Source organism: Aristolochia californica, unplaced genomic scaffold (assembly GCF_029961685.1).
Source record: "Aristolochia californica isolate CCGP_79_NKW_82.1479 unplaced genomic scaffold, dmAriCali1.0.hap1 SCAF_2, whole genome shotgun sequence".
NCBI classification, from domain to species: domain Eukaryota; kingdom Viridiplantae; phylum Streptophyta; class Magnoliopsida; order Piperales; family Aristolochiaceae; genus Aristolochia; species Aristolochia californica.
Genome location: NW_027181881.1, coordinates 48,718,072 through 48,745,424, shown reverse-complemented (window position 1 = coordinate 48,745,424; position 27,353 = coordinate 48,718,072). Strand labels below are relative to the sequence as shown.

The following is a 27,353-nucleotide window of genomic DNA, read 5'->3' as shown; positions in this document are numbered from 1 at the left end:
TTTTTTAATAAAAAAAATGCCACCCATGCTAAAGCCCAAGTGCGAATTCGCACGTACGTTCGTGGGACGGCACATCCAAGGGGAAAAAATAATTTTCACCCTTGAAATTAGGTCGTCTCGGTGCTGCCAAGACGGGCGTCGTGAGGCTGGGGGTGGATGGTGCTGTTGTTGGAGGGGCGAATGGCGGCAAGCGGTAGCAGAGTCGACCTTATTCCGGCGGTAAATCGACGACGATAGAAGAGAGAAGGAAGATTAGGGGGTTCTGTGCAGCGTTGGCTGTGTGGTTGCCGGCAGAGCTGACAGTGGAGGCATAAGGCGGTAGCAGGGCGACGGGAGAGTGATTTTCCGGAGATAGCGTCAGTAGAGATGACTTTGGAGAGACGAGGGGTTCGGTGTGTGTGTGTGTGTGTGGGGGGCGGGGTGGTGGAGGAGGGGGAGAGAACTCTTGGCTTGATCGACAAGCTCGGGGTGGTCTGTATTGTGGACGTCGGGGCGAACAACGGTGGCTTCGAAGGGAGGAGGGAAAAATAGGTCGGGGTAGAGACAGAACAAGGCTGAGCGGCGACTGGGGAACAACACAAGCGTCGACTGAAACAGAGCCTTTGGAGAAAAACACAGAACGGAGGAGCTCTGCACGGGGTAACAAAAGGTGGCGACAGTTTTTTTTTTAATAAAAAAATATTGCACGTGCGAGTTCGCATGCTGCGCATCCAATGGGGGGAAATAATTCCCCCCTTGAACTTAGGTTGTCTTGGTACTGCCGAGATTGGGGGGGGGGGTGTGCTCTGATTGGCTTGGGGTTGTCAGCATTGACTACGGCTAGAAAATACACCCAAAAGACCGATATGTTTAGTGCGGAAAGTTACCACTTACAAGAGTGGACGGAACTACTCTGACATCCACCCTACCCATTTTTGACTGCCTCTCACGGGATTCGAATGTGGGACGTGGCGTGCCCAGCTCTGATACTATCACAGCGGCCAACCAATACACCCAAAAGACCGATCTGTTAGGTGCGGAGAAACTATCACATACAATAGTGGACGAAACTACTCTAACACCCACCCCACCCATTTTTGACCGCCTCTCACGGCATTTGAACACAAGATGTAACATGCCACGCTCTGATACCATGACAGCGGCTAGCCAATAGACCCAAAAGATTGATCTGTTAGGTGCGTAAAACTATCGCCTACAAGAGTGGACGGAACCACTCTAACAAGCGTTGTGGCCGGAGGGGTGAATGGCAACGACGATGAGCGACAGGTGGCAGCGGGGTGGACCGATTTCGGAGGGGGAGAGAACTCTTGGCTTGATCGACAAGCTCGGGGTGGTCTGTATTGTGGACGTCGGGGCGAACAACGGTGGCTTCGAAGGGAGGAGGGAAAAATAGGTCGGGGTAGAGACAGAACAAGGCTGAGCGGCGACTGGGGAACAACACAAGCGTCGACTGAAACAGAGCCTTTGGAGAAAAACACAGAACGGAGGAGCTCTGCACGGGGTAACAAAAGGTGGCGACAGTTTTTTTTTTAATAAAAAAATATTGCACGTGCGAGTTCGCATGCTGCGCATCCAATGGGGGGAAATAATTCCCCCCTTGAACTTAGGTTGTCTTGGTACTGCCGAGATTGGGGGGGGGGGGGGGGGGGGGGGGGAGGGGGGGGGGGGTGCTCTGATTGGCTTGGGGTTGTCAGCATTGACTACGGCTAGAAAATACACCCAAAAGACCGATATGTTTAGTGCGGAAAGTTACCACTTACAAGAGTGGACGGAACTACTCTGACATCCACCCTACCCATTTTTGACTGCCTCTCACGGGATTCGAATGTGGGACGTGGCGTGCCCAGCTCTGATACTATCACAGCGGCCAGCCAATACACCCAAAAGATCGATCTGTTAGGTGCGGAGAACTATCACATACAATAGTGGACGAAACTACTCTAACACCCACCCCACCCATTTTTGACCGCCTCTCACGGCATTTGAACACAAGATGTAACATGCCACGCTCTGATACCATGACAACGGCTAGCCAATAGACCCAAAAGATTGATCTGTTAGGTGCGTAAAACTATCGCCTACAAGAGTGGACGGAACCACTCTAACAGGCGTTGTGGCCGGAGGGGTGAATGGCAACGACGATGAGCGACAGGTGGCAGCGGGGTGGACCGATTTCGGAGTTAAATCGTCAACAAGAGAAGAGAGAAGGAAGAGCAAGGGGTTCTGTGTGGCATCGGCTGGCTAGGGGCAGTCGACACTTGGCGGAGGGGTGAATGACGGTGGCGAGACGGAACAACAGTGTTGGCATCAGCAAGACTGAACCGCGTCGAGAGGAGACCGAAGGAAGCACTTGTGGCACTAACGAGCGTGGTTTTCGGCAGAGCGGATGCAGGCGGCAGCGACAGCGGAAACGATGGACGACAATGGCAAAGGGGAGTCGACGACGAGGACGTCGGGCGACAACGACATGAGAGATGAACTATTCGTTGCGGGAAGTTGCTGGCAATGGGCAACAAGCGGTAGGGTAACTGTGACGGATGGAGGTGCGGCTCAATGGCGACAAAGCGCAGGAAGCGGTAGCGGGGGGGGGGGGGGGGTTGGTGCTTTGTCAGGCTCTGCTATGAAGGGTAAAGATTTTTTTTCTTCTTCAAAATACCTCTGTCGAAATTCTACGGAGAAAGGGAAAGAAAATACTAGATATGGGCGGTGGTAGTGGGCTGCAGCTACAGAGGCTGCTTCCAATAAGGATTTCTAGCGACGACAGACTGGTTCTGATTAATTGATTGGAAGCTCTGATACCATATAAAATATAGGAATAAATAATAATATTACCGTAATTATTATTGATCAGGTGTAAACTATTTATAGAATGATACAGAAAGATTGGAGGTAATCAGACTCTACAATTTGAGTCTTTCTTTAATTCAAACACTAATTATCTTTATCTCTATCAGTATTTTTATTTTCTTTTATTCGTCCGTGATTCGTAACAACCACGGCGTTTCTTTATTCTCTTCAAGGCAACGTTATTTATATTTCGACCTTTCTTTCTTCGCTATATTTTTCGCCGCGGTGCCGTTGCCGCTCTTTCAATGCATTCCTTTTCGTCCTCTGTTCTTTTGCTTATCGTCAGCTCTGTATTTTCTGTTCTTTTCTTTCTCTTCCGGTGCTCAATTTTCTGTGTTTCCTTTTGGTTTTTTTTTTTTTCGTTAGCGCCTTTAAGAAATTCTTCGTTTTATCTTCTTCTTCCTTTCTGTTATGTTTTCTTTCTTCCACCGTCTTCCAGTACTGTATTTATTTTTCTTGATGCCAAATAGCGAGATCAACATCGAAAGAGTGATCTCTCATCCCCCTCCTTCGTCCTTCCACCTCCCTCATGAGCCGAGAACAGTTAGCGAGTATGTAAGAAAACCCCAAAATTTCCCTGGCGGCTTCAACAAGGCAAGAAATCGATCGAATTCGATATCGCTAGCGTTCTGTTTTTTTCTCCGATGAGACCCGAAACTGTCTCGGTAAGAGTGTTTTGGTTATCATGGTTGCGTATTTACAACCAGTGTTTTGTGACCCAGACTCCTGGTCAAGCTATTTAAGTTGGGTTGGTTCACCCAAATCCAAAGGCCCAAGAATCCCTCGTGAGTTAATTCGGTGAATTTTAGGTTAATCGTGCAAATAAGACTTGGATTATTCTTCGTAAAAGTGAAAATAATAAATTCTTAACCATTTTTTTGAAAATTTACTTGCAGAATGCGAATTCCTGGAGATGTTTCTACCAACACCGATTTGGTCTGTTTGGACTCAATTTGAGCTGTGACATCGTTTGATAGGGGTCCACAGGATCCCGCTTCTCAATGCTGTCCGCCCCTTTCTCTATTTCCAACTCCCAACCCACCGCCTCACCTGTCACTAGTCACCTATGTTGAAGCTCAGAGCTACTCCCTTCCTCAAATAAGATTTAGTTCCAGTCTCAGAGGAATCTGGTTAGAGCGGACCGGTTCTTACAAGCGTCTTTAACTTTGATAGCTGGAATGTTCCTCGGATTAGACGGAATAAAAAAAGTTTTTGGATGGGAGGCTCATGGATGAAAACCCTTTTGCCCTGGACGAGACGGAATTCGGTCTCCCAAATTGTTTTGACTTCCGGTTTCCCCGAGTCTCACAAGAGATCGAAAGAACCGCGAGAAATGAACGTTGATTGAAGAGGTAGGCGAAATTGAGATTTGTGGCTTCGTGATTCGTTATGTGAGTCTGGCCTGGTGTATCGTAAACTCTTATCCGCTCCCTGGACAATTATATTTTTATACAATTTTTTCCCCGCGTGATTCTTTTGTTATCTTTCTTCAGTTGCTGAATGCGTGGTAAAGCTAATTTTGATAAAATTAGTTTGCATACGTCTGTTTTGGTTATTGAAATTCCTTGCAGCTCTCACTTCTCTCATGGAATTTCATCTGGTTACTCTTTACAGAATGCGCGGATTCAGAGTTGAATTTTGCATTTGCCTGTGAAAGGAAGAAATTACCGGTCCGGATTTCTGGTTTTAATCCAATCTGGGGTTTTCGGAAATACTTCACGGTCTCAATAGTAATAAACCCTTGGAGATTCTTCCATGGAACTTAGTTTCTCAGGACGTGGAACTTGTGAATCAGATATGATTTCTTCTTGGGAACTGCTTCCAAATCACATTTGGGAAACTATTCTCTCTTATCTCCCTATCTCCACCCTATTTCCGATGAAAGCTGTCTCCAAAAGGTTTAATTCCCTCATCCAGTCCCATTCTTTTCGTGTTGCTTATGCACAGGTATCGCATCCAGACCTCTATTTCGTTCTGTTTGCTGATTTTTACCGCAAAGACGTTGCTGCTGCATATAATCCAATAGAAAACAAATGGGTTTTGCTTCCTCTATCGTTCTTTTCACCTTCTTCTCCGACCACTTGCTGCAAGCTCCAATGTGCTCTAGTCTCTAGCGGGGCCCTTGTTTTGGCTGAAGATAGAAACGGTTCAATGGTTGTAGCTAATCTTTTCACGAAAAACTACAAAAGCATCCCCCCAGTGATACCTTCAATGACTACTCAACCCTATGTGATTGCCATTATCGATCTACATTCTTCGTTCAAGATCCTTGCTGTCAGTAATGCTGACAGAATTTACTCTCAGATGTATGACTCAGAAACAAATTCTTGGAGGGTAACAGGAATGCACAAGGGACGCTTTGCAATGTTGGGCAGCGCTGTTTATCTGGATGATTTTTTTTTCTGCTTAACTCATGGTCCAGACAAACTTTTGTACTTTGAATTGAGTTCTGGCCTATGGGGCTCCATCAATGTGGCTATTCCAAGTGTTGTTTGTTCGCATTTACTCAAGCATCAGGAGGCTTTGGTTTTGGTTGGAGGGATTGAGGAGCTTGGTGTGATGAAGAGAATTGGGATTTGGGAACTTGATAATGTTGAGAGGCAGTGGAGATTAATCTGTTTCATGCCAGACCATTTGTTTTCTAAATTGGGGCATGGAAACTTCAGCCACTTCAATGTGGTTGATCGCCAGGGAAAAATTTGTTTCTGTAAGAGAGGGTCTGCACTTGTTCTGATGTATGACTTACTGGAAAAGATGTGGTGGTGGCTCCCTCCTTGTCCCCTAGGAAGTTGGCTGGGTATGAATTCATGGTTTGGGCATGCTTTGGAGCCGCGAATTGATGTACTCATTTGAAATATCTGCATCTGGTTCTGCGCGATCATGGTCTCAGCTATGCTTCATGGTGTGAATATTCTACATTTTCTATGTTAACAATGTTGTTGCAACTCCAGTTGCTATGAATCCTATGACTTGTTCATTCTCAATTGCAAGAAATTTTTTGTAGTTGCTGCTCCATTTTTGAATTCATGGTTTGGTCATGCTGTGGAGCCGCGAATTGATGTACTCATTTGAAATTTCTGGATCTGGTTCTGCGTGATCATGGTCACAGCTATGCTTCATGGTGTGAATATTCTACATTTTCTATGTTAACAATGTTGTTGCAACTCCAGTTGCTATGAATCCTATGACTTGTTCATTCTCAATTGCAAGAAATTTTTTGTAGTTGCTGCTCCATTTTTGAATTCATGGTTTGGTCATGCTGTGGAGCCGCGAATTGATGTACTCATTTGAAATTTCTGGATCTGGTTCTGCTCGATGATGGTTACAGCTATGCTTCATGGTGTGAATATTCTACATTTTCTATGTTAGCAATGTTGTTGCAACTCCAGTTGCTATGAATCCTATGATTTGTTCATTCTCAATTGCAAGAATTTTTTTGTAGTTGCTGCTCCATTTTTGTTTACAACGATAAAATGCAAATTCACTGGTTGATTGGTTACAAATGGCAGTTGTTTTACTAATTTGAGGTATGTGTAATAGAATAACTGTAATAGTTAATTCTAACTGACTGAGAGCTATATGGTGATATTTTGGTTTATACTGTCAAGAGGCTTGACTTCCATAACTTAGATTACTTCAGAAACAAACTAATCCAATAAAGTTCAAGTGGGATGTGTTCCAGTGAGTTCGGCAGAGTCCTTTAATATCTAACACTGGAATCAAAAGTAAGGCTTGTTTCAAATGCATTTTTTGTTTGTAGTTAGTATTTGGAGTTTTTTTTTGGGACTTCCCAGTCTGATTCTTCTGCACTATTTGGTATGCACTTATCTTCTTGAACAATATCCTTGTAGATTGAGTGATTCATGTGCAAAGCCATAGTAAAAATTCGAAGGAATTGTGCGCTTCAGAATGGTAAGAATTTATTGTAGGGTAGACAGCAAAAAACGGAAGCATTAAAATTAAAAGTAAAGACTTGGTTTTTGGATATGATGGTTTCAGGTGTGAATGTTTGAGATGAGTGAAAATTTATGGAGAGGAAGAAGAATTAGAAAGAGATGGTGTTGTTAAAACATACCTTGTCTATTTGATCTGCCTTTGTGCTCCTTAGGATACACAGCAGCACTCTTTAATTTAGTGCTGATGCTAGGTGAGCATAACATTAATAGGAAAATGGAGGAACTCCTCCCTCTGTTAAAAGATTCCTTGTCTTCTTGCTCTGCCTTTCTGCTCCTTGGGATACTGAACAGCACTCAATTTAGTGTGGATGCTAGTTGCATGTACCATAAGATAAGGAAAGGAAGGAATTTCTCTCCTCCCTCATGCTCCTAAGGATACACAGCAGCACTCCTTAATTTAGTGTGGATGCTAGATGGACAAACCTTGAGATAGGGAAAGAGAGGAATTTCTCTCTTTTTCTCTCTCTCTCTCTGTATTGTGCATTGTGTAACTGTGTCTGTTTCTTGTGGCTCTAGAGGTCTAATCTTGAAAAGGAATTGTTGTATTTTGGATGGTTCCTCGCCATGACTTCGTTTATTTCAGTAACTTCTTCAGATTTAACTAAGAAAAAAGAGAAAGTTTTTGGAACCCCCGATGTGTGTTGCAGAATTGAAATCCAAATGCAGGGTTTGTGGTTGTTGATTCAATGAGACAGTCTTGGGTGATGTTGAGGAGCAAGTGGACAGAAATCCTGTGTTTTGGTCTCACAAGTTGACAGAATTTCTGGTTTGGGAGTCAATTCATGAACAACTTGAGCCATGATCAATCATATCAAGACCTCAAGATCAAAACTAACAGTAACCATTCACAACCTACTACTTTTTCCATCTCCACAAGAGTTATTGACTGACCCACAAGCAACTCAATGATTTGAAGCAAATAAAGTTCCACAAGGAACTCCCATCTAATTTATTTCCATTAACTGATGAAAAACACCCTCTTTATTTTCAGCCCAACTGCAAACTTTGACTCAGCTAACAAAATGATTTGCGCCCATCAGAATTAATTGAGACCCCATCCTTTTGTACCTTTTTTTGTAACTTCAGCCATTTCATTTATTATTCTAGATCTACATGCTTGCTTTTTGGTTGGTGGAAGAATGATTGTTTTAGTGTTTGAATTGATCACTAACAACCATGCTTTTTAAGAACTTAATATACCAGAAGCTGCTTTAAAGAAACATTTTTAATGGGTTAATCAATTGATTCTAGTCTTTGTTTAATGATTTTAAGGTCGGTTGGGTCCTCAGAAAACGCAAGTCCATGTGGTATTAACTGCAAGAATTCGATCATGAATGATGGTGGGGGACCAGGTGAGCGAACAGCCCGGAGGCCGGAACGATATCATCAATCTCGGCTGCACCAGTCGCCTGGCTTGATTGCTTTTTGTACGAGCCGTTGTTGAAACCTTCGTACGCACCTGTGGGTTGATTGTGGGTTCGGGTAGGGATCAGAAGGGGTTGAGACCATTGAAGCTGCATTATAAAATACAAATAACAAGCCTCCAACTGCCTCTTCCCGTACTTTCACCGGTTTTGGGTCAACAACATTCTGTCGGAAGCGGATAGATCCGCATCCGCCCGTTCGTTTTTGACGAATAAAATCCCCACGAGAGTCCAAAACCCCAAACGCTAAAAAAACAAACCAGAAAACGGCATAGGGAGAGCAGATACCTGCAAGTTAATCACAGTTCGCAAGCCACAGAAAGAGAATATATTGATTATTATATAAAATATTTAAATATTTTATATAAAAATACCGTGGAGGCATCATTTTCGATGGGACCAGCCCTGCTGTAAGCTTCAGCTTTACGCTCTCCTTCCTATAATTAATCAATATATGTGGAAAAAAGAATATAAAAAAAAGAGAAAATTGAGAGGAACAATAAACAGTTTAGGGGAGCGAGGATCGGGAGAGTGCTCTGGGATGAGATTGGAGGAAGAGAAAGAGCTGAGTAGTTTCTTTCTTGGCGAGTGGGTGCTCAGACTCAGGATGCTCTTCAGTTTGTTTCTTCCTTTCGGTTTTTGGTTGCTGAATTTGGAAAGTTTTTCCTGCGTTTCTTGGAGTGAAGCAACTGTAGGTAAGTGGAGGCGGGACTTGCTTCTGGAGAAGAATGCTAAGCTTAGGGTTTCACAGTTTGGTGACTTCTGACAGATTGGGGTGGTGTAATACTATTGCGTCCTGGTTGGGGTCGTTCTATTTCGTGATCTCGCCATGAAATTAGGTAACTTTTTTTTATCTTCTTTGTGGTTGAGCTTGGAATTACAGAGGCAGATGGTTGTTTGTTATGTTTTTGTGTTGGCTTTCTGGTATTGAGTTGAGCGCTTTGTTTGTTTTACATGGGGAAGGTATATGAAATGAGAAACTAGTGAAATTTCTTATTTTATTTGAATGTTACCGTATTGCCTGTGTATTGTTTGGTGTTAGGGTGTTTTGTTTCTGGTATCTTGTGTTGACTGTCTACTTTTTTAAAGCTCTGGTACGAAGTGAGAATAGCTACACCTGGCTTACTGTAGAAGGGTACCCTTTATACCAAGTAACGGTGAATGTATAGACAACTTAAATTTTATCAGTTGAAACTTACAACTGTGAACTAAGTAAAGCTATAAGAGCTTCAAATAGGCAGGGAGGAGATGGAGAATATCTAATTCTGAAGCATGGACGTAATGTGAAATGCATGCTTACAAACCGTCTATTATATCATTAGAGAAAGTAGAAGAGCCAAAACTCATGACATAAGCAGCACATAGAAGATATAAGCAGAGTCAGGAGTCTGAGCTAATTGATGCAATTTTTTATTTTTTTAAAAGTAACTAATGTAAATTAATATTTTTTACTGTTAACTGTTTCCTAATATCTCTCTCACTCTCTCTAGTTTTCTCTTTGTCCGATTATGCTGATGACTGGTTTTAGAGTGCAATTCTGATATCAGAATCATGTGCATAAATCAGTGACCAAAGAGAAGCAAAATAGGAAGTGTATGTGGAGGAAACCCAGTTTAAGATGCTGGCCCATGTAGCTTATTGGTGATGAAACCACCCTTGAAATTTAGGTAGCATGTCCAAATTCCTGCTTAAACTTTCCTTGTATAACACCTAGATGCTGTTTGTTTTCTTGTTTCAGATATAAGATATGCTTTGCAGATCCTTCAAGTAGACCTTAATCTTTTAATGTAATAATCATGCCATGCTTTTCAGTTGTTGATAATATCTAGCCAAATGGTTGTTTGTCTTCTTCTATCTTTTCCACTGGCCATATCTATACTGACTCTGTTGGAAATTTTTGAAGCTCCTGCTTTAGTGTCTACATTAATGCTAGTACCCAACGGCTTTTTTTTTATTAATAAGTCCAGCTTTCATTATCTTCAGTGTTGGCTTGGATGAACAGAATCATAGCTTGCACCACAGTAACAATTAGCATTATTGCTTCTATGATATAGCAATGGCTTCCTAATCGTCCACATTTGTGTAAAAAGCAGTCACTAGTGCAGTCAGAAGGAGGGAGCAATTGCCTTTCAGTGAAGTTATGGGAACATATGCAAATAAATGTTATACTAGGAGTTTTGGCCCTCCTTCAAAAACTCTCTTCAAACATGCTAATACTTTAAATATTTAATCTGGGAATACCTTGTTCTCATGCTGCAGCTGTTAGTTTTTTATTTGGCATGTTCTAGCTCTCTCTCTCTCTCTCTCTCTCTCTCAGTACTGGTAAAACATTTTTTTACTGCTCCTATAAGGTTTATTTTGGCTATTGTTAACACAGGGGGTTCCTCAAAACGCAGATTAAGAAAACATTGTTCGCTTATGTCCTGTTGTTTGTTATAACGAAGCATTTATATTGAGCACAAATCCAGGGACCTGGCCTGATTTTTTGCATTTGTTATATGAAACTTGTGATTTTATCTTGGTGTTCATGTGGCTCAGGGTTCCAGCAAAAGAATTTGGATTCATCTCCAGGGAAAAGTCTGGATGGAAGTTTTAGGAGGTCTAAATGTGGTCAGTTTTTGCTCAGCATCTCCAGTGCTTTCCAGTAATTTTTTTATGTCAATGCTTCATGTTCTGTCTCATGACCTCAGCCTGTTATATGCTTTGGAATGCTTTCTACTGGTGGAGCTATACTCCTTTTGCATTTCTGTATGCTAACTGAAAATTTAAATGATTTTTTTGGTGAATCTTATCAGCTGTTTGCTGCTGATAAATGTATAAGATTTGTGTTTTTATATATGTATGTATGTATGTATATGAAATAGTTTTATTTGTGCTTCACCATCCAAAATAAACTTAAACATATTTAAATGATGTATAGGAGCTCCCATCATTGTTATATTAGATTTTTGAAAAGTTGGATCTTCCTTTGCAGATGATATTTTTCCTCATAATTGAGATTTTTGCTTGATCCTGTATCATTTTGTTGATGATATGGTTTTCTTTAGAAAAGCCAATCGAAAATCGATATCTGAGCTCGCATCATTGTTATATTGGATTGTTGAAAGATCAGATAGTCCTTTGCATAATTATCTTTTCCTTCGTAATTGACAATATTTGCTTGAGTCAAAATATACAAAAAAAATTTCATTTAAAAAAAAATTTATTTGAGAATTATGGTTTTCTTTCGAAAAACCAAATGAATAAGTCTAAAGTCATGATCCTACGTATCAACATACCCATTTCCGTGGCCTGAAATATATTGTGATGTTTTATGCTCTTATTGTACAGATCAATGTTGTAAGAACTGCATTTAGTTGTCCAGTTTCAACAAGGATGAACTGGGATTTGAGTTGATTCTGGTTGTACACACAACTGTCAATCACAACCTTAGCGCAGACAATTATTGGTTCAATAGCCCATTTCCGTGGTCTGAAAATTGGTATCACTCTCTCTCACAGAGGGGGACAGCTACCAGGGTGTCTGTTAAAAATAAAGTTAGGGGTAGTTTGGTCATTTCACAGTATCTGTATATTTTAGTGAGAGTGTCATTAGATTCAGTATGTTTATATTAGTCTATGGCCCAAGTTTCATAGTGTTTAGACTAGTAATTATGAAGATATAATGAGATGCATGTACGAGGGTAGAGAGGTCTTTTTCTCCCTATCCACTTAAAGTGAATAAAAGAGAGAGATGGGGCTCTTGCTTTTCCCCATCGAGAGAAGCTCTCGCTCTCTTCTCAAACCTTCCTCCTCCTCCCATCCTACTACTCTCTCTCGTATCTATTTTCTTCATTATTTTATAGTATCATTTCACATAATCCCCTTTTCATCTTTATGTTGGTGAGCTAGTTTGGTCCTTACATATTCATGGTTTTTGTTTGATAGTCATACCTATATGGACGTTTATGTAGTTAGAGCAAGAAAACCGAGTGCCGTGTAGGCTTTTCTTTCATTTTGGACGTTAGAAATATCTCGAAGTTGTCTGCCTAACATTATTTCCACATAAACTGACTGATTGAGCATGTCAACCTGTTCAACCTGTAAACCTTGTGAAGGCCTATTGATCAAAATGGTTACTTGGTTTGAAATTTAAATGAGATTGCAGTGTTACTCGAGGAAAACTCTGGACCAGCTCAAGACTACCGGTCATCATGTCATTTAGAAAAAGATTTGTTTAAAAATTTTAAATGTCTTCAAAATGGTCTATTTGGACCTGAACCTGGTTCTAGAAGCATCCAGCCTATTCTTTCGGTGGCTGAGAACATTTCTACAATATTGTTAAAGACACAGTCCTCCTTTATAGGCATTGTGATGGACGGAATCTGGTATTATACAAATTACCAACTACAAAGTTTTCTATAAAGCAATCAAGATCTTTCAACTTTGAGCTTGAAAATCTGCGGTGTACACCAAAACTTATTTTTCTGAAATGAAAGTTTATTGTATGTCTTTTTCAATAAGTTGGACTCTTTGTATCTGCTCCAACATGCATTGAGCTGATAGTGAAATAATATAGCTGCATCAATTACTGGAAATGAGTCAGTTTCTGTTGAGGGTAATTTGTGCTATCATCGTACTCCTGTTACATTTTTCTAACTTATGGTTCTCCAAATTTATTACTGTTCTTCTTTTATGAATGAGGAAGTCCTGTTTAGTGCTATCATTTAATTCAAAAATGAGTGCAACATATACCTAGGAGTCCTTAAATACGCTGCTAGCACATCCTTCTATATACCTCTATTGATTGCTGTAAAGCCTCAATAAGTGCACACATTATCAACTGCAAGGCAATTTTGACTGAACATCTCTGCAAAATTATACCTGTAATCTGGTCTTCAATTTTTTATTTTTTTTGTGATAAAAGTGATACATCTTCAACTTATTTTTTGTGTACATAATTTGTAGAAGAAACCATGCAGGTACAATGTACATAATGCATGAGCTAAATATGCTAGTGTAATATACAGTTTTGTTGATTAAAATACCAAATAAGTATGTGTGTTAATTTTTCTGGTTTTTTCAAGCTTTCCATTTAAAATTTTGGTTTTATTTTCAAAATACGAGGAAAGTTGCAAGTAGCTATATTAATGTAGTTGGTCTCTAATGCAGGCATTTCCCCTGATAGAAGGTCTGAGATCTCCAATTCAAGCAGATTTTTTCCTTCATCTAGAAGAACATTCAAGGGCCTGAAAGAATATGCCAAAAAACTTGTTGATCTTGATTTGTTTTCCCAAGATCTTGAAGATTGGGTTCTTGAGAAAACTTGCCCAAATTCTACTAACAGGAAAAATTTGTTAAAATCCCCTTTTCCAATTGATGACTTGCGCAAACTTGATTATGCTTTGGAAGGCATCTCATTTCAGCAACTTTTTCGAATGCCCTATTCAGTGTATTCTTCTGATGACCTAAAAGAAGATGAGTTCCTTGCATTGGAAGATTTCCTTCATGCAATCATAGAAGGCCTATGGCGCACCTTTTGGCACCGAAGTGGACCTATTCCATTCTTAGTGTCTTGTCCCAGACATCCTGGATCCAAGTTTTATGATGTGGAAAGCGCTATAGCAAAGGGAAGACTAGGGAGCCTATGTGGGGCTGCTATCTTGGCAAGAACAAATGGTGATAGTGATGCACATGTCCAGTGGGATCAACTGGTTGAGCTTGCATTATTTAAGTCAGACATTTCAGAGGGGAATGACTTGGGGTTTTCTGCAGCAACAATTTGTGAGTCTCTCTTTTATGGATTCCACATACTTCTCTCAAGGAGTTTGAGCAAATGCAGCTCTGTTAGCAGTGATTGTGTTTATTTACTTGTCCTTGATTCCAAGTTTGGAGGAGTTATTAAGTTTGGTGGTGATCTGAGCAAACTTGAGATTAATTCAAGCAATCCATATCACTCGGTAGCAGAATGGATTAAACACCATTCAGAAATCAATGTTTCACCAGTGGATCGGATATGGAACAAGCTGGGGAACCCAAATTGGGGGGACCTAGGGACCTTACAGCTACTTCTGGCAACCTTTTATTCCATTATACAGTGGAAAGGACCACCAAGGAAATCTATTGCCTCATTAGCAGCAGATCATAGTCTTCGCCTGCAGAAACGTAGGGTAGAATGTGGCCTTATCGGGAATGGATATGGTGGGCCCATGCCTCTGAGGCAGTCAAGCCAGAAGCGTGAAGAAATTGTGGAACTTGATGGTGATGAGGATCAGAAATCATTCCAAAAACATACTTCACGTTTAAAACTAAAGCAAGGAGAGATCATGATGTTGGAGGATGCGGCTGGACAGGAGAAAGGATTTCAGATACAGAACACACTGACTGAAGGAAACTGTTTGTCCTATAGTGCTGCTTCTCTTGATTGTCCTAATGAGCTACTAACTGTCTATGTAGGGGCACATCCATCTAGGCTTGAACCGTCTTGGGAGGATATGAGTATGTGGTATCAAGTACAGAGGCAAACTAAGGTATTAAATGTCATGAAAGCGCAGGGGGTTTCAAGCAAGTACTTGCCTGAAATAATTGGCTCAGGTAGGATTTTGCATTCAGGTCCTTGTAAGAAACAAAGCCCAGGTGGTCGATGTGACCACCCCTGGTGCGGAACCCCAATCCTTGTTACATCTTCAGTGGGAGAGCAGTTATCCTCTATTGTTGCTCGTTCAGGCCCATTTTCCTGTGAAGAGGCTCTAAGATGCTGCAGGGACTGCTTATCGGCACTCAGAAGTGCATCATTGGCCAATATCCAACATGGAGATATTTGTCCAGAAAATATAGTTCGGGTTGAAACAGCAGGCACCTCTGGTAGATTCGTATATATGCCCGTGTCTTGGGGCCGTGCAGTATTAGAAGATAAGGACAGTCCAGCTATAAATTTGCAATTTTCATCTACGTATGCTCTCCAACAGGGAAAACTGTGTCCAGTTTCAGATGCTGAGAGTCTTATTTATCTCCTGTATTTCGTCTGTGGGGGTCCAATGCAACAGCAAGACTCTATTGAGTCTGCACTGCAGTGGAGGGAGAGATGTTGGGCCCGTCGTTTGATTCAGCAACATCTGGGAGAAGTTTCCGCTCTCTTGAAGGCTTTTGCAGATTATGTAGATAGTTTATGTGGGACTCCATATCCTGTGGACTATGATATATGGCTGAAGAGATTAAACTTAGTCATAGATGGCTCTGATAGAGGGAAGTTAGTACAGGAAATGTCTGCTTCAGTAAGGTTGGAAGACATTGCTGAGTCGTCTGGCACTTCAGGGTGCAGTGCTTCTGTGTCATACTCGGACCAATTGCAGCCATGAAAGTGATTCTGAATGAAAAGGGTGGAATTGTTTGTAATTTTATGGAGATTCTCTTACAGGGTTTTCGTGTTGAATTCTCTGACTTAACCCGTTAATGTATTTTTCTTGGCCTGCAAATTGGTTTTTGTGCTTATTACAACTGCTCCAGGTTTCTTGCTCAGACACGACCATTGGCATTGAACACTGAAGAAATGTAAATTTTAGTATTCTTTGTGAATGTGTCAACAGGATTCTTGCACTGTTTGTGATGTTGGATTTACTGAGCAATGTTTTGGTGCAAAATAACATGGAGAATGTGACCATCAATACCAAAGAGTTGATATACACGACTAGCATCTTTCGTAAGTAGGTTGAATTCAAAGGATAAAATAAGGTCCTACCGGGAGTCGAACCCAGGTCGCTGGATTCAAAGTCCAGAGTGCTAACCACTACACCATAGAACCGATTGCAAATTGGGGAAACAACAAGAGTTATCAACTACATTACTTGGATCCACAAATATCTCCTTTCGTTGTTATCGAATTGGGAGTGTGACTCTATAAATGTCGGTTCCCTCATGTAATTTTCTCTGATTTAGCAACCCAACGTCGCCTCCGATTTGGTCAGTTTGAGTGGAGGAAGGCACACGCACTATTCTCACTCTAGAACGCAGTCCTAAAACATTAATGAGAAGACCAAAAAAGAGAAGCTGGAACAGTAAGAAAATCAAGATTCAGTTCTTCTCCAGCATGTCATGGTGGAATTTCATTTCTAAAGATTAGAAAATACTTATTTGATGCATAGACCCAATAATTCTGCCTGGGATTCTTAACCAAGTACTTCATCTTTTAACCATTGCTACCTGGATTCGTTCATGTTGACCAATTCTCAGGCCACTCTGCTTAGTTTCTCCTTCCATACATTGTAGGAGTATATTTTATGAGCAAATCAAGGCAGGCGAAAGCTCCATGTGATGTTCAATTTGTGCCAAATCATTTCTTTGAGTTATTCACGAATTATAATTTGCCAATAACCGCTAATGCTATGGCAGGACAAGGTGGAAACCATTGCTACTGAATTATACCAATGCTACTGTCAGCTTGGTAGCTAAAAATATCCAGTAACTGAAGTGCTCGCCAAATGCTTCATAACAGTCCTGATGATGTAATTCACAGAATAATAATCCTTGCAGCCGGTACCACTACGCTTGATTTTATTAAAACCCCAGTACTAGAGAGTTTCCACTCCAAAAAGCAAGGCACATGACACTCATTTCCCACCTCCCTAATCAAGTTAAACAACAGAACTTTAATTCTTTGTCTTCGAGATCCAGAGAGCCGATGGGAGAGACAATAAAACAAAAGTAGCTAATTTTAGGCTCTGAAGAGGAATCAAGAAGAGGCTGTCTTCTTTTGCTGGAATATGACAGCACAGACAGGGACACCAACACCAATGCTGAAAGCAGTGAAGACTGGAAGAGACATCTTTGCGGCCTGGTACTTCATCCTGTTCAAATTGTACATGTGCTTGGCATGAAGGTAATAAAACTCATCATGCCCATGGCCATGTCTCCACCCATTCTCTTCACCCCAGTTGAGTGAAAACCTCTTGATGCTGTCGCAAAGGAAAGCTTGAGTCTTCAACCAATAGTTCAAATAAACAAGTAACTAAACCATGGAAATTGCTATTGAAGTGGTGAATATAAAAGAAAATACCACGCACAATGTCCCAAAAAAGACTCGTCACAGTCCACTGTATCACCTATGAAATTGGCAGCCTAAGTAACAGGCAAATGGTAAATTGAGCTATATAGGAACCTCGGTAAGAGGACTTCAGCAATGCCATCTATGCAAAGATCGTATCGAAGAGATCTAAACAAGTATTTTATCCAAGACTTATAACCATAGAGACATGACCAGTTCCTAGTCCCACAGTTTACAATTTCATTTTTTCATCTGGGGTTCAAAGGAACAGCAGTGTTGAAGTTTACAATCAAAGGAAATCTTCTCAAAGCAATCAACCTACTGATTACCATATAAAGAAAGGACTATCATTAGACACAGCAATATGAACGTTTCATTTCTCAGAGTTCAACGAGCCAAGGACAGCAACAACCATCTTTATTGTTTTTAGTGAATGGAGAAGCAAAAGGAGCATTTCGCATACACTTAGCATAAATGGATATATAGCACTAGTCATATCAAATGCATCCACCAGATAAAGATATGGAGAGCACACTTGATGTAGAGGCAGACACATCCAAAAGGAAATGTAAAGTTACATGTGGTTTATATTACCTTTTCTCATTAAGCAACTCCCAGTGAATGCAATTGCTAAGGGGGTAACAGGGATGTAGAAATGAGGAGATGTTCTAAACAAGAACAGTTGTTATTGGAAGTCAATCATCATTGCTATGGGCAACAATCAAGGAAGCATTTTTTTTTTTTTTTTTTTTTATGTTTAAACTTGAATCAAGAAAGCCTTTGACCGAGAAAAAACACACTACCAGTTTGGCAGTTGTAATGTTGTCAAAAATTTAAATGCTAATGGTAGAGCATGTATTAGCACTGCACTTATTGTCTATTATTTCAAGTAGTTTATTCCCTGTATATATAATTTTCTAACCACTCCTTAATCACCATGCAAAACAAACAGCAGTTCAACACCCAAATGATACTGAAGATTTGAAGTTTACATTAATACCGCTAAAGGGCATGAAATATAAAATTTTTTTTGAAAAAATGAACTAGAAAATATAAATAAAATGGTTTTTGTCCTTTCACAGGAGTACAATTTTGGTTGGCAAAGTCGTATCTTTTCTCCTAACCTCAGAGTCAGAAGCTCATTCTTTCCATATATATATAGATATAAAAAATATTACCAAAGATTGCAAATTTTGACTTTTAAATAATCTTAATTATACAATAAGTAGCAATTCATTCTCAGTATGACTTTCTCGATAGGAACATTTTGTTAAATCCCACTGCTCCGTAGAGGCAGGGATATATGTACTTAACACAAGGATAAAACTCATGAAGTGAAGAGACGCTTAACAGAAAGTTCCATCACAGAGACACCCCAATCTTCAGTGACATCATTGACCACCGGTTGGGGAATCAGAAAATTCCACAAATACAAAACCGTGAGAATATATGACATACTGATGGAACTCAAGGGGAAGTGACATCAACTACATATCCATCTACAGGCAGATTTGAATTGCTAAGAATAAAAAATAGAAAGGAACATACAGCATCAACCTGACAAGGATCCTCACCAAAGCTCCCTCTATGAATGCATAGATATATGAAATAGATCAAAGCGGTGAGCAATTTAAGCGTAGTTGACAACTCAGATTTCTTTTATTGATAAAAAGAACTCCTTCTGCCTTAAACGACTCCAAATAACGGGAGTACCGAGGACTAGAGTAGCAAGAATTTCAGACAATGTCAGAACATATACCTCCAACACCAAAGCCACATATTTGCCCAAACTATGCGTCAGCAAAATTACTTCATTCACCATCACTGATAATCGAGTTATTCACTCTGAATACCATTCATATCCGTATTCCGTAAATAAAATTACATTTCAGGTTTTCATTTCGCGGCAGAATACAAATGTGAGACCGGTACTTAATCGAGATCCAAAAAATCTGGTCTTCTCTAGCTAAAATCCTATCGATGGAGTAAGCGGCATTTAAAAGTTCTCAGATTTGAAGTAAACAAATTATTCTGCATCCCTAAACACAAAATACAGGAAGAAAGAAACGCCTTGCCTGCTTTCGAAAGAGCCGTCTCAGAGGATTTCATCAACTTAAAGCTCGACTTGTGCTCCCACAAATTTTGTAATTCTCTTCCGTTTGATTAATACATCTTCTTCAAAAAGCTCGACTTCAATGCAGCCATGGCTTCTTCCTTCTTTCTCTCTCGTCACCCTTTTGTCAAGAGAAACGATTTGCCGATAATTCTTATTGGAAATCTCTCCGGGAAGACTATTTCTTTTTCTATAAAAAAACCTAGGTTTTTTAGGGAGATATGCTTTCCCAGGGAATCGAGGGGCACTAACGTTCCTTGAAAATCAATTTCTATGTTAAAACAAATTTCCTGGAAATGACACTAAAGGATCTGTTTGGAACCTTAGAAAAGAAAAAAAAAATTGAGAATTTGATCATTATTATTTCTAAAAATAATTAATAAAAATGAGATATGATCAAATTCTTTTTTTTCACTAATTATTTTTATAAATAATAACAGTTAAATTCTCCATTTCTTTTCTTTTCTTTTCTTTTCCATGGAATTCCTTAAATTTTAATTTTACCATTATAATGTAAAACTAATTTTCTTCTAATTGTACTTTGTTTTGTCTCAAGCATTTACTATTTAAAAAATATTTTAATGTTTTTTATTTTATTTTAATTAAATTTTAAAATAAAAATAGAAGTGCCATTCTTATTACGAACGATACCCTTGATGAGCAGCCTCTCATAGAGATCATGATCAGAGGCATCGTTGATGAGGAGGACCCACAGGTATGGAAGCCCATCATCTTGCTCTCGTCAGACGGCGTTCCCATTCGTTCGCATCAAAGCAACTGCTTTTACGGGGAGAGTTAATATTTTGCACAAAAACTGCAGCACCATCAATCATCATTCCTTTTCCATGTGCTCTGCAACCGACTCCTCAGTCTCCTTCTTCTCCTGAAAAAGAAAGGCAACAAAGACGAAGGAAGAAAAATAATGGCTCTTCCTTTGGCCTTCTTTCTCGTTGTGTGCAAAAGGTTGTCGATAAATGGCATATAAAACCCTCTCTTTTTCGCGCTTTACCAGACCTCCCAAGAGGGAATCTGATGATTCTTTGGTCTTCGTTGACCAGTAAGCCTTCGTTGGAGGCCGTGACGTGACATCCAGAGGAAAAGGAAAGACGGAAGAGGGAAGGGGAGAGAGAGAGAGAGAGAGAGAGAGAGAGACGAAGAATGGTGGCGTGGGAAGGTTGAACAGAGAGATGATGTTGATTGGTGGCGACGAAATGGAAAAAGATTTCGAATCGAAGATGCGTTTGCAGAATCAGACTGCCAGTGGAAATAGTGCTGCTGCCGTCGAGCGATCTAGGAGTTTTACGTTTCGGGCTCCGCAGGAGCAGTTCACCATTCAAGATTTTGAGTTGGGGAAGATTTACGGCGTCGGATCCTATTCCAAGGTAAGTCCCTTGTTTTGCCTATTATTTCTCTTTGTTAAGGGGGTTTATGGGTATGACGTGTTTTCCTTTGGGAGCTTCACTCGAGATGCATAATGCTAATACCTTTTTCTGTTGTGGGAAATTATAAAAACAGTAACTATGATCCCTGGAGAAAGCGAAGATTACTGATGGCGTTTGGCGCATTTTTTTTGCAAGAATTTTTGTATCGTGAGCAATGCGGACGAAATTTTGTCGCATTGGAATATAAAATGCATGTGTGATGCTGCGTAAAAATGCCATTCTACTGAAACATTGCACGGAGAATTATGATGTTCTTCTCGTGTAGATCTCATTTTTAAGTGAACCATGGAGGAGTATGTTAATTCTACTAGATGATTGAAGGTATTTTAGTAAATGAACTTGTAATAAATGACGATAGATATATAAAAGGGCCATAGAATAATGAACATAAAACATGCGGGTGGCTGGGAAGACTAGAAATCTTGGGTTTGGCTAATATCCAAATTTGAAGGAGAATGAGGTACTCTCCTTCTCTGCTAGTCCAGTAGGTGCAAGGATGCACTAATTAGAGTTTAGCCATAAGGTCTGTTTGGAGTTACGTTTATTCTAATACTGTAAGCCGGTTATAGTACACACTAGTGGATTGCTGTGCACCGTGTTATATCCTCAAGGTACCTTAAAAGACCACCGGATTCAGTCACAAAAGCCAGAGGGTAAAAAAACCAACACAAGAAAGTTTATGGCCTAGTTTCCTAATTGATGCAGTGTCCAAGAAGCATTTAAACATTTCTGCCACCTTTCCAAGAGGACTCACTATTGTCTCTCACGAACTTTTTCACTCTTATTCTTCTGTAAAGCTTGTGCGCAATGGAGATGCATTTTATGTTATTTATCTGTAGTAATTAGGGTGGAGAGGTATTAAACTCTAACTTTCCCTTTCTGTCCATATTTTTACTTTTCAGGATGAGTGTCTTAAATATCTCTAGTAGTGAAGAAAATGGAGTTTTCACCTCCTTTTTTGCCATTGAATGGATGATACAATTTTTCCTGTGATCTTGGAGACAATTTTTAACTGACAAAATCATTGGTATACTTTACTTGATTTCTGGAATCTATAAATTATACTTCACTTGGTGAAGAACCTTGGACCAAGCTTTTTTATCGCCAGTTGAAGTCCAACATCCCTATCCAAGTGTAAAAACTATTATTAGGTGTATCTCTTGAGCTTTACCTTCGAATAGTTTGAGTGGTCATGTAAGAAAACGTGACATGCATAAGCTCCAAGCTTTTTACTCTCGGGGAACTTGAAGGAAAGATGACCAGCTTCAGAAGTGGTGGAATGTTTTAAGTTGCTAAAAGTATCCATTTCAAGAATATATATGATTGAGAATTTTTTTTTTTCATTTTTAAAGTGAGTGCTGGCAATTTAAATTGGAAGGTTGAGAAACAATAAAATTGGTGTTTTTCAATTTCTTGTTTTTCTTTTTCTCCTATGTTTGATCTGACTAAATGTTCCATTGTCTTCAGGTTGTGAGGGCGAAGAAAAAGGATACCGGAAAGCTGTATGCCTTGAAGATCATGGATAAAAAGTTTATCACCAAAGAGAAAAAGACATCATATGTTAAGTTGGAGCGAATTGTGCTAGACCAATTGGATCACCCTGGCATTGTTCGGCTATTCTTCACATTTCAAGACAACTATTCACTTTGTAGGTATTTCTACTTTTGGGAAGAATCAATGATGCAATTGTTTAATGATTGTTACTATCTGCCTAGATTGAATTGTTTGTCTTACTTGCCTTGCTGACTATCTTATGAAGATATGGCCCTGGAATCTTGTGAAGGTGGAGAGCTTTTCGATCAAATAACCAGGGTAACATTTGCATGCAAATGAACTTATGTTTCCATGTGGCGTCCGTCATGATCATCATTTAGTTTAATTTCTTTGACCGCAGAAAGGGCGTCTTTCAGAGGCTGATGCAAGATTCTATGCAGCTGAAGTCATTGATGCATTAGAATATATACATAGTGTAGGGTTAATTCATCGAGATATTAAGGTAATTGTGAAATTTTATAATTTTCTTCATCTGGCTTCTGCAGATCACCCTTTTCGTATCTGTCTCCTTCAACGTCCAATTATCTTTTGTTTCTCTTATCTGTAATATTATATAATTCAAGATTGAACCTGACGTAATTGTGACTTTATTGTTATATACATAACCAATGCAATTACTAACCGATACAATTACTAACTTATTTTACTTGCTAATACTTTTCCAATGCCAGCCAGAGAATTTGCTATTTACTTCAGATGGGCATATTAAAATTGCCGATTTTGGTAGTGTAAAGCCAATGAAGGATAGCCAAATTAAACTACTATCAACGTCTTCCAGTGAGTGAAAACTAAAATCTTGTCTGAGTTGACTTTTTCCTGGGTTGATTGGACATTTGGTTATTAACTTGTCTTTGATGAACTTTAGCAGATGAAAAGGCCTGCACCTTTGTAGGAACAGCAGCATATGTCCCTCCAGAAGTCCTCAATTCTTCTCCTGCTACATTTGGGTAAGAAAAAATCAAAAGTTTTTCATCCAAGGACAATTAGTTGGTCATATAATAAAATAATGTATGAGCGCAATGTTCAACTCACCACTAACTGTTATGCTGACATCCAACACATGTATTATTGTAATTTCGATGATTATTTTTCATTTTTATTTGCATAGTGTATGGATGAGGCAAATGACACATGTCAATCCCAAAATCACTATAATCATGGGTACTTAATGAGCCATGATAGACAAAAAACCATCTTTATAGGTTTAAAAACTGATATATGAGTGATATATGTCCTTATCATAACATAAGCTGTATATCTTAGAATAACGAATTTGGTCTTTATCATTCAACGGGGAATGAAATATGTACAACTGATGGTCTTCGGATCATCACCAAAATTGAAATAGGCCTGATCACTAATAGGTCCATTGGGGCATCTGTTTAATGCAAATTTAGGTAGGCCTTGCCTAGAATGATTCAGCTCAAACTAAATGGAATATTTGGCCAACCTGGACACCACATAATTCCTTACTAGCGTGTTGGTGGATAAAAGCCCCATCTTTCTGTTCTTATATATGTGCTAAATGTCCCAGATTTGCTTTCTGGGTGTCAGAGGTGTTTTTGAGGGGAAACAACCGTATTGGTCTTGACTTGGAAATCTTGAGCTTATTAGATAGGGGGGAAACCCCTCTCTAGTTTAAGCTAGTCATTTTGGGATGAACCAACCTGAAGCTTGGTATGGGCATAAAAGCCAAGGCCAGGTCCACTTTTGTAATGTGGACCTTGTTTCTTGCACTGTAGGTCTGGGTATCAGAGATGTTTTTGAGGGGAAACACCCATATGGGTTTTGGCTCTGAAATCTTAAGCTTATTAGATAACGGAAAAAATAAAAAAACCCTCCAGCTTAAGCTAGTCATTTTGGGGTGAACTAACCTGGAGAATGGTGTGGGAACAAAAACCAAGGCCAGGTCTACTTTGTAATGTGGTCCTTGTTTCATTCACTGTGGGTCATGTCTGTGTTCTCCTTAGGTTTGTTTGCTGGGTGTCAGAGGTGTTTTTGTGGGGGAACAACCGTGTGGGTTTTGACTTGGAAATCTTGAACTTATTAGATGGCAAAAAATTCCCTCCAACTTAAGCTAGTCATTTTGGGATGAGCCAACCTGGAGCATGGTATGGGAACAAAAAACAAGCCCACCACTTTTGTAATTTGGTCCTTGTCTCATTCACTGTGCCCATGTCCATGTTCTCCCTGTCCTGGGCCAGTTTTTCTGACAGACCGACATGTGAGCAAAGTTGTTTTTTTGGTGCGGTAAGTGTGGTTGTGAAGAAATAGTTCAACTCTGTGTGTGTGTGTGTTTAGAGAAACATATTTGGAAGGTCTTGAGTTATTAGTTGTTGGAGAGAAGGTTTCTTAACTCAGGGTATTCATTTTGGGATGAACCTAACCCAATTTAATTGTAGTTCATTAGTCCATTAAACTTCCTTAACCTGCATTTGGGTAATTGAGTTCAATCATATTTGTATGTATCTCATGCAGTCTTATGGTTATTGAGACAGAAATGACCTTTGGGCACTTGGCTGCACCTTATATCAAATGCTATCTGGAACTTCTCCTTTTAAAGATGCCAGTGAATGGCTTATTTTCCAGAGGATTATAGCCAGGGACCTTAAATTTCCGGACTACTTTTCTGATGAAGCAAGAGATCTTATTGATAAATTACTGGTAAGCAGCCATCACCTGGAATTCAGGATATCCTTTTTACCTACTTTTTCTTTTCCACAGAGCCATGTCTTTATTTGCATTTTCTCCTTCTATTTTACTGGCCAGATATTTTCTCTTATGAGTTATTTCACTTCTGATTTCTTTTCTTTTTCCTATATATCCGAAATGTATGGCTGAAACTGCAAAAACCAAAAGTTCATTTTTTTGCAGTTGGCTAGGAATGGTCAAGGTAGCAGCTTTTTTTTTTTTCCTGTCTATCTTTATAAAAGAAAAGATTTAATCCAGTCCATTCTACTGAGAGTTCAACTGTATTACCTGTGTAAAATCATCAACACTGCAGGATTTATAGACGTTTCTCTTTTATATGTTTCAATGCAATTGCTGCTGATCTGTTTCTTTTTATGAGTGTAAATGTCCTGTTTTGTGGCTTTTGATTAATTTTTAGGTCTATAATTACTTGCTGTTTGTAGGGCTGTCTTTTTGGTAGAAGCACGAGTGCCTGTGATGTCTGTGATTAGTGGACTGCATGGACTAGGGCCCATGCTTTATGATGTTTACTTGCTGCGTCCTTTCTGAAAGAGATAATTCTTTAGCATTCTAGGCAGAATGGCTGAACTGCTGCAACTTCTTTGGAACTGCATAGAATCTTCCACATGTTCTAAAAGATTGGATTTACTATTACAGTGCAGTGGACCAAATCATTAATGATATAACTGAAAATGTCTTATTCATTTTCCAACTTCAACCTCTGCAGGACACAGAACCAAGCAAAAGATTGGGGGCCGGATCTGATGGTTATGCTGTGCTTAAGATGCATCCTTTCTTTGAAGGAATTGATTGGGAAAATTTGAGGGAACAACCGGCCCCAAAACTCGTTTTGGATCCAAATGTATGATCTTCTTCTTTGTGTTGCCTTTGTATTTACTATTTTCAATAGCATTCATTGTGTATATTGATTTTGTTTCATTTCAGGCGACTGAGGGTGATGATGACCAAGACGCTCCATGGAGCCTTGCACATACTGGTGATGGGTCCCAGATCAATCCTGGGGCTGATGGTAGTAGTGGTGGGACGTCATCATCTGAATCTTCTGCACTGTCCAGGATTGCTTCCATTGATTCGTTTGATTCTAGATGGTATGTTCAGAAGTTTGCTATAGCGGCATTGGTTTCATTTTAATGAGCCAGTTACAGAACATCTTGAACGTACATAATAGATACCGGGTGCTTATTGCTTTTGGGATTTTTGCTGTAGTAGTTTCAATAGTTTTCCGGATTTTATCTTGTACACTAATGAGCTCTCTTGTACTTTGTAGGCGAGAATTTCTGGAACCTGGGGAAACTGTAGTGATGATTTCTATGGTGAAGAAGATACAAAAGATAACAAACAAGAAAGTGCAACTCATTCTCACTGACAAACCCAAGTTGATATACGTGGACCCTTCAAAATTTATTCTGAAAGGAAATATAATCTGGTCTGATAATCCCAACGACCTCAGCATTCAAGTAACAAACTCCTCGTGGTTCAAGATTGTGACGGTACTTAATTAACTTATGCACATTTAGTATGCTTGATTCTTTCCACGTTTAGTTATGATACCCAACCACTGGATTTCCTTAACGCAAGTTTTTGTGTTTCAGCCTAAGAAAGTCATTACATTTGAAGATGCCAAACAGAGAGCATGGCAATGGAAAAAGGCCATCGAGGGTCTTCAAAACCGATGATTCCAGTGGCTTTATTACCAGCTTGTTCCATTTCTGGGACATTGTCATTGGGCTGATTGAAATAATCCTTTGAAAGGATTGAATTCGTTGTGAAGGAAGGAGATGTGCTTGCTGCCACAAGTTCCAGCACTCATCCCTTGGAGCTGCTTAATGTTGGGACTGGACATTGAATCTCTGCGCCGCATAAGTTATGGGTTAGTGAGAAGGCAATGGACTTACTCCCCCCTCCCTGCTCTAACGTGTTATTTTTCCACTTTTTGTTTCGTTTTTTTTTTTTTTTTTACTTTATTTGCCACCCGGAGTGGAAATTTTTTCTTTGTACCAGCCACGCCTGTAACAGAAATTTTCAATTTTTTGAAATTACTATTTGTATAGAAAATTTTTGTTCTAGTCGAGTTACTGAAAAAATGTGGCAGTGCTTCCAGCTTAAAATTCTAGTTTAGGGTTTTGCAACGTAATGAGTATCACAGCTTACAGCAAAGAATAAACTACCGACTTTGCAAAGATGAAAATTGTTGTCGTAGACAAGATAACCATCTCTTGTTTTGAAGAACAGCTCCAATTGTTGGCATGGCTGGCAAATACTTTTGCTGCCTGGCTGTTGTTCTGGT

General features: G+C 39.7%; 3 protein-coding genes, 1 long non-coding RNA gene and 1 other non-coding gene across 7 annotated transcripts; 3 read left to right on the top strand and 2 right to left on the bottom strand.

Annotated features, from left to right (window-relative positions):
* The first annotated feature begins 3,657 nt into the window (after window positions 1–3,657).
* LOC137956862 (F-box/kelch-repeat protein At5g15710-like) lies at window positions 3,658–6,154 on the top strand. Its single transcript, XM_068804513.1, has 2 exons — window positions 3,658–4,199; window positions 4,462–6,154. The coding sequence occupies exon 2, from the start codon at window positions 4,603–4,605 to the stop codon at window positions 5,698–5,700; it is 1,098 nt and encodes a 365-aa protein (XP_068660614.1). The 5' UTR covers window positions 3,658–4,199; window positions 4,462–4,602; the 3' UTR covers window positions 5,701–6,154.
* Window positions 6,155–8,516: 2,362 nt separating this feature from the next.
* LOC137956944 (uncharacterized) lies at window positions 8,517–15,696 on the top strand. 2 transcript variants are annotated; one of them, XM_068804620.1, is made up of 4 exons: window positions 8,517–8,815; window positions 8,914–9,066; window positions 10,766–10,837; window positions 13,378–15,696. In XM_068804620.1, exons 2-4 carry the CDS (start codon window positions 9,057–9,059, stop codon window positions 15,561–15,563), a joined length of 2,268 nt encoding a protein of 755 aa, XP_068660721.1. In that variant the 5' UTR covers window positions 8,517–8,815; window positions 8,914–9,056; the 3' UTR covers window positions 15,564–15,696. The 2 variants fall into 2 exon arrangements, with proteins under 2 accessions (XP_068660721.1, XP_068660720.1); XM_068804619.1 differs by having other exon boundaries at window positions 8,517–8,922; window positions 8,997–9,066.
* Window positions 15,697–15,934: 238 nt separating this feature from the next.
* Window positions 15,935–16,006, bottom strand: TRNAQ-UUG (transfer RNA glutamine (anticodon UUG)). The gene has a single exon. It is a non-coding gene; the product is annotated as a tRNA-Gln (tRNA).
* A 722-nt stretch (window positions 16,007–16,728) lies between these two features.
* LOC137956558 (uncharacterized) lies at window positions 16,729–19,516 on the bottom strand. Its single transcript, XR_011113250.1, has 2 exons — window positions 19,321–19,516; window positions 16,729–17,156 (listed from the first exon to the last, which is right to left on the bottom strand). It is a non-coding gene; the product is annotated as an uncharacterized lncRNA (long non-coding RNA).
* Window positions 19,517–20,183: 667 nt separating this feature from the next.
* LOC137955608 (3-phosphoinositide-dependent protein kinase 1-like) lies at window positions 20,184–27,141 on the top strand. Of its 2 annotated transcripts, none has more exons than XM_068802625.1 (11): window positions 20,184–20,740; window positions 22,268–22,448; window positions 22,560–22,612; window positions 22,695–22,796; window positions 23,026–23,131; window positions 23,223–23,301; window positions 24,853–25,018; window positions 25,773–25,907; window positions 25,991–26,154; window positions 26,334–26,556; window positions 26,659–27,141. In XM_068802625.1, exons 1-11 carry the CDS (start codon window positions 20,546–20,548, stop codon window positions 26,740–26,742), a joined length of 1,488 nt encoding a protein of 495 aa, XP_068658726.1. In that variant the 5' UTR covers window positions 20,184–20,545; the 3' UTR covers window positions 26,743–27,141. The 2 variants fall into 2 exon arrangements, with proteins under 2 accessions (XP_068658726.1, XP_068658725.1); XM_068802624.1 differs by having other exon boundaries at window positions 23,220–23,301.
* Window positions 27,142–27,353: the final 212 nt, after the last annotated feature.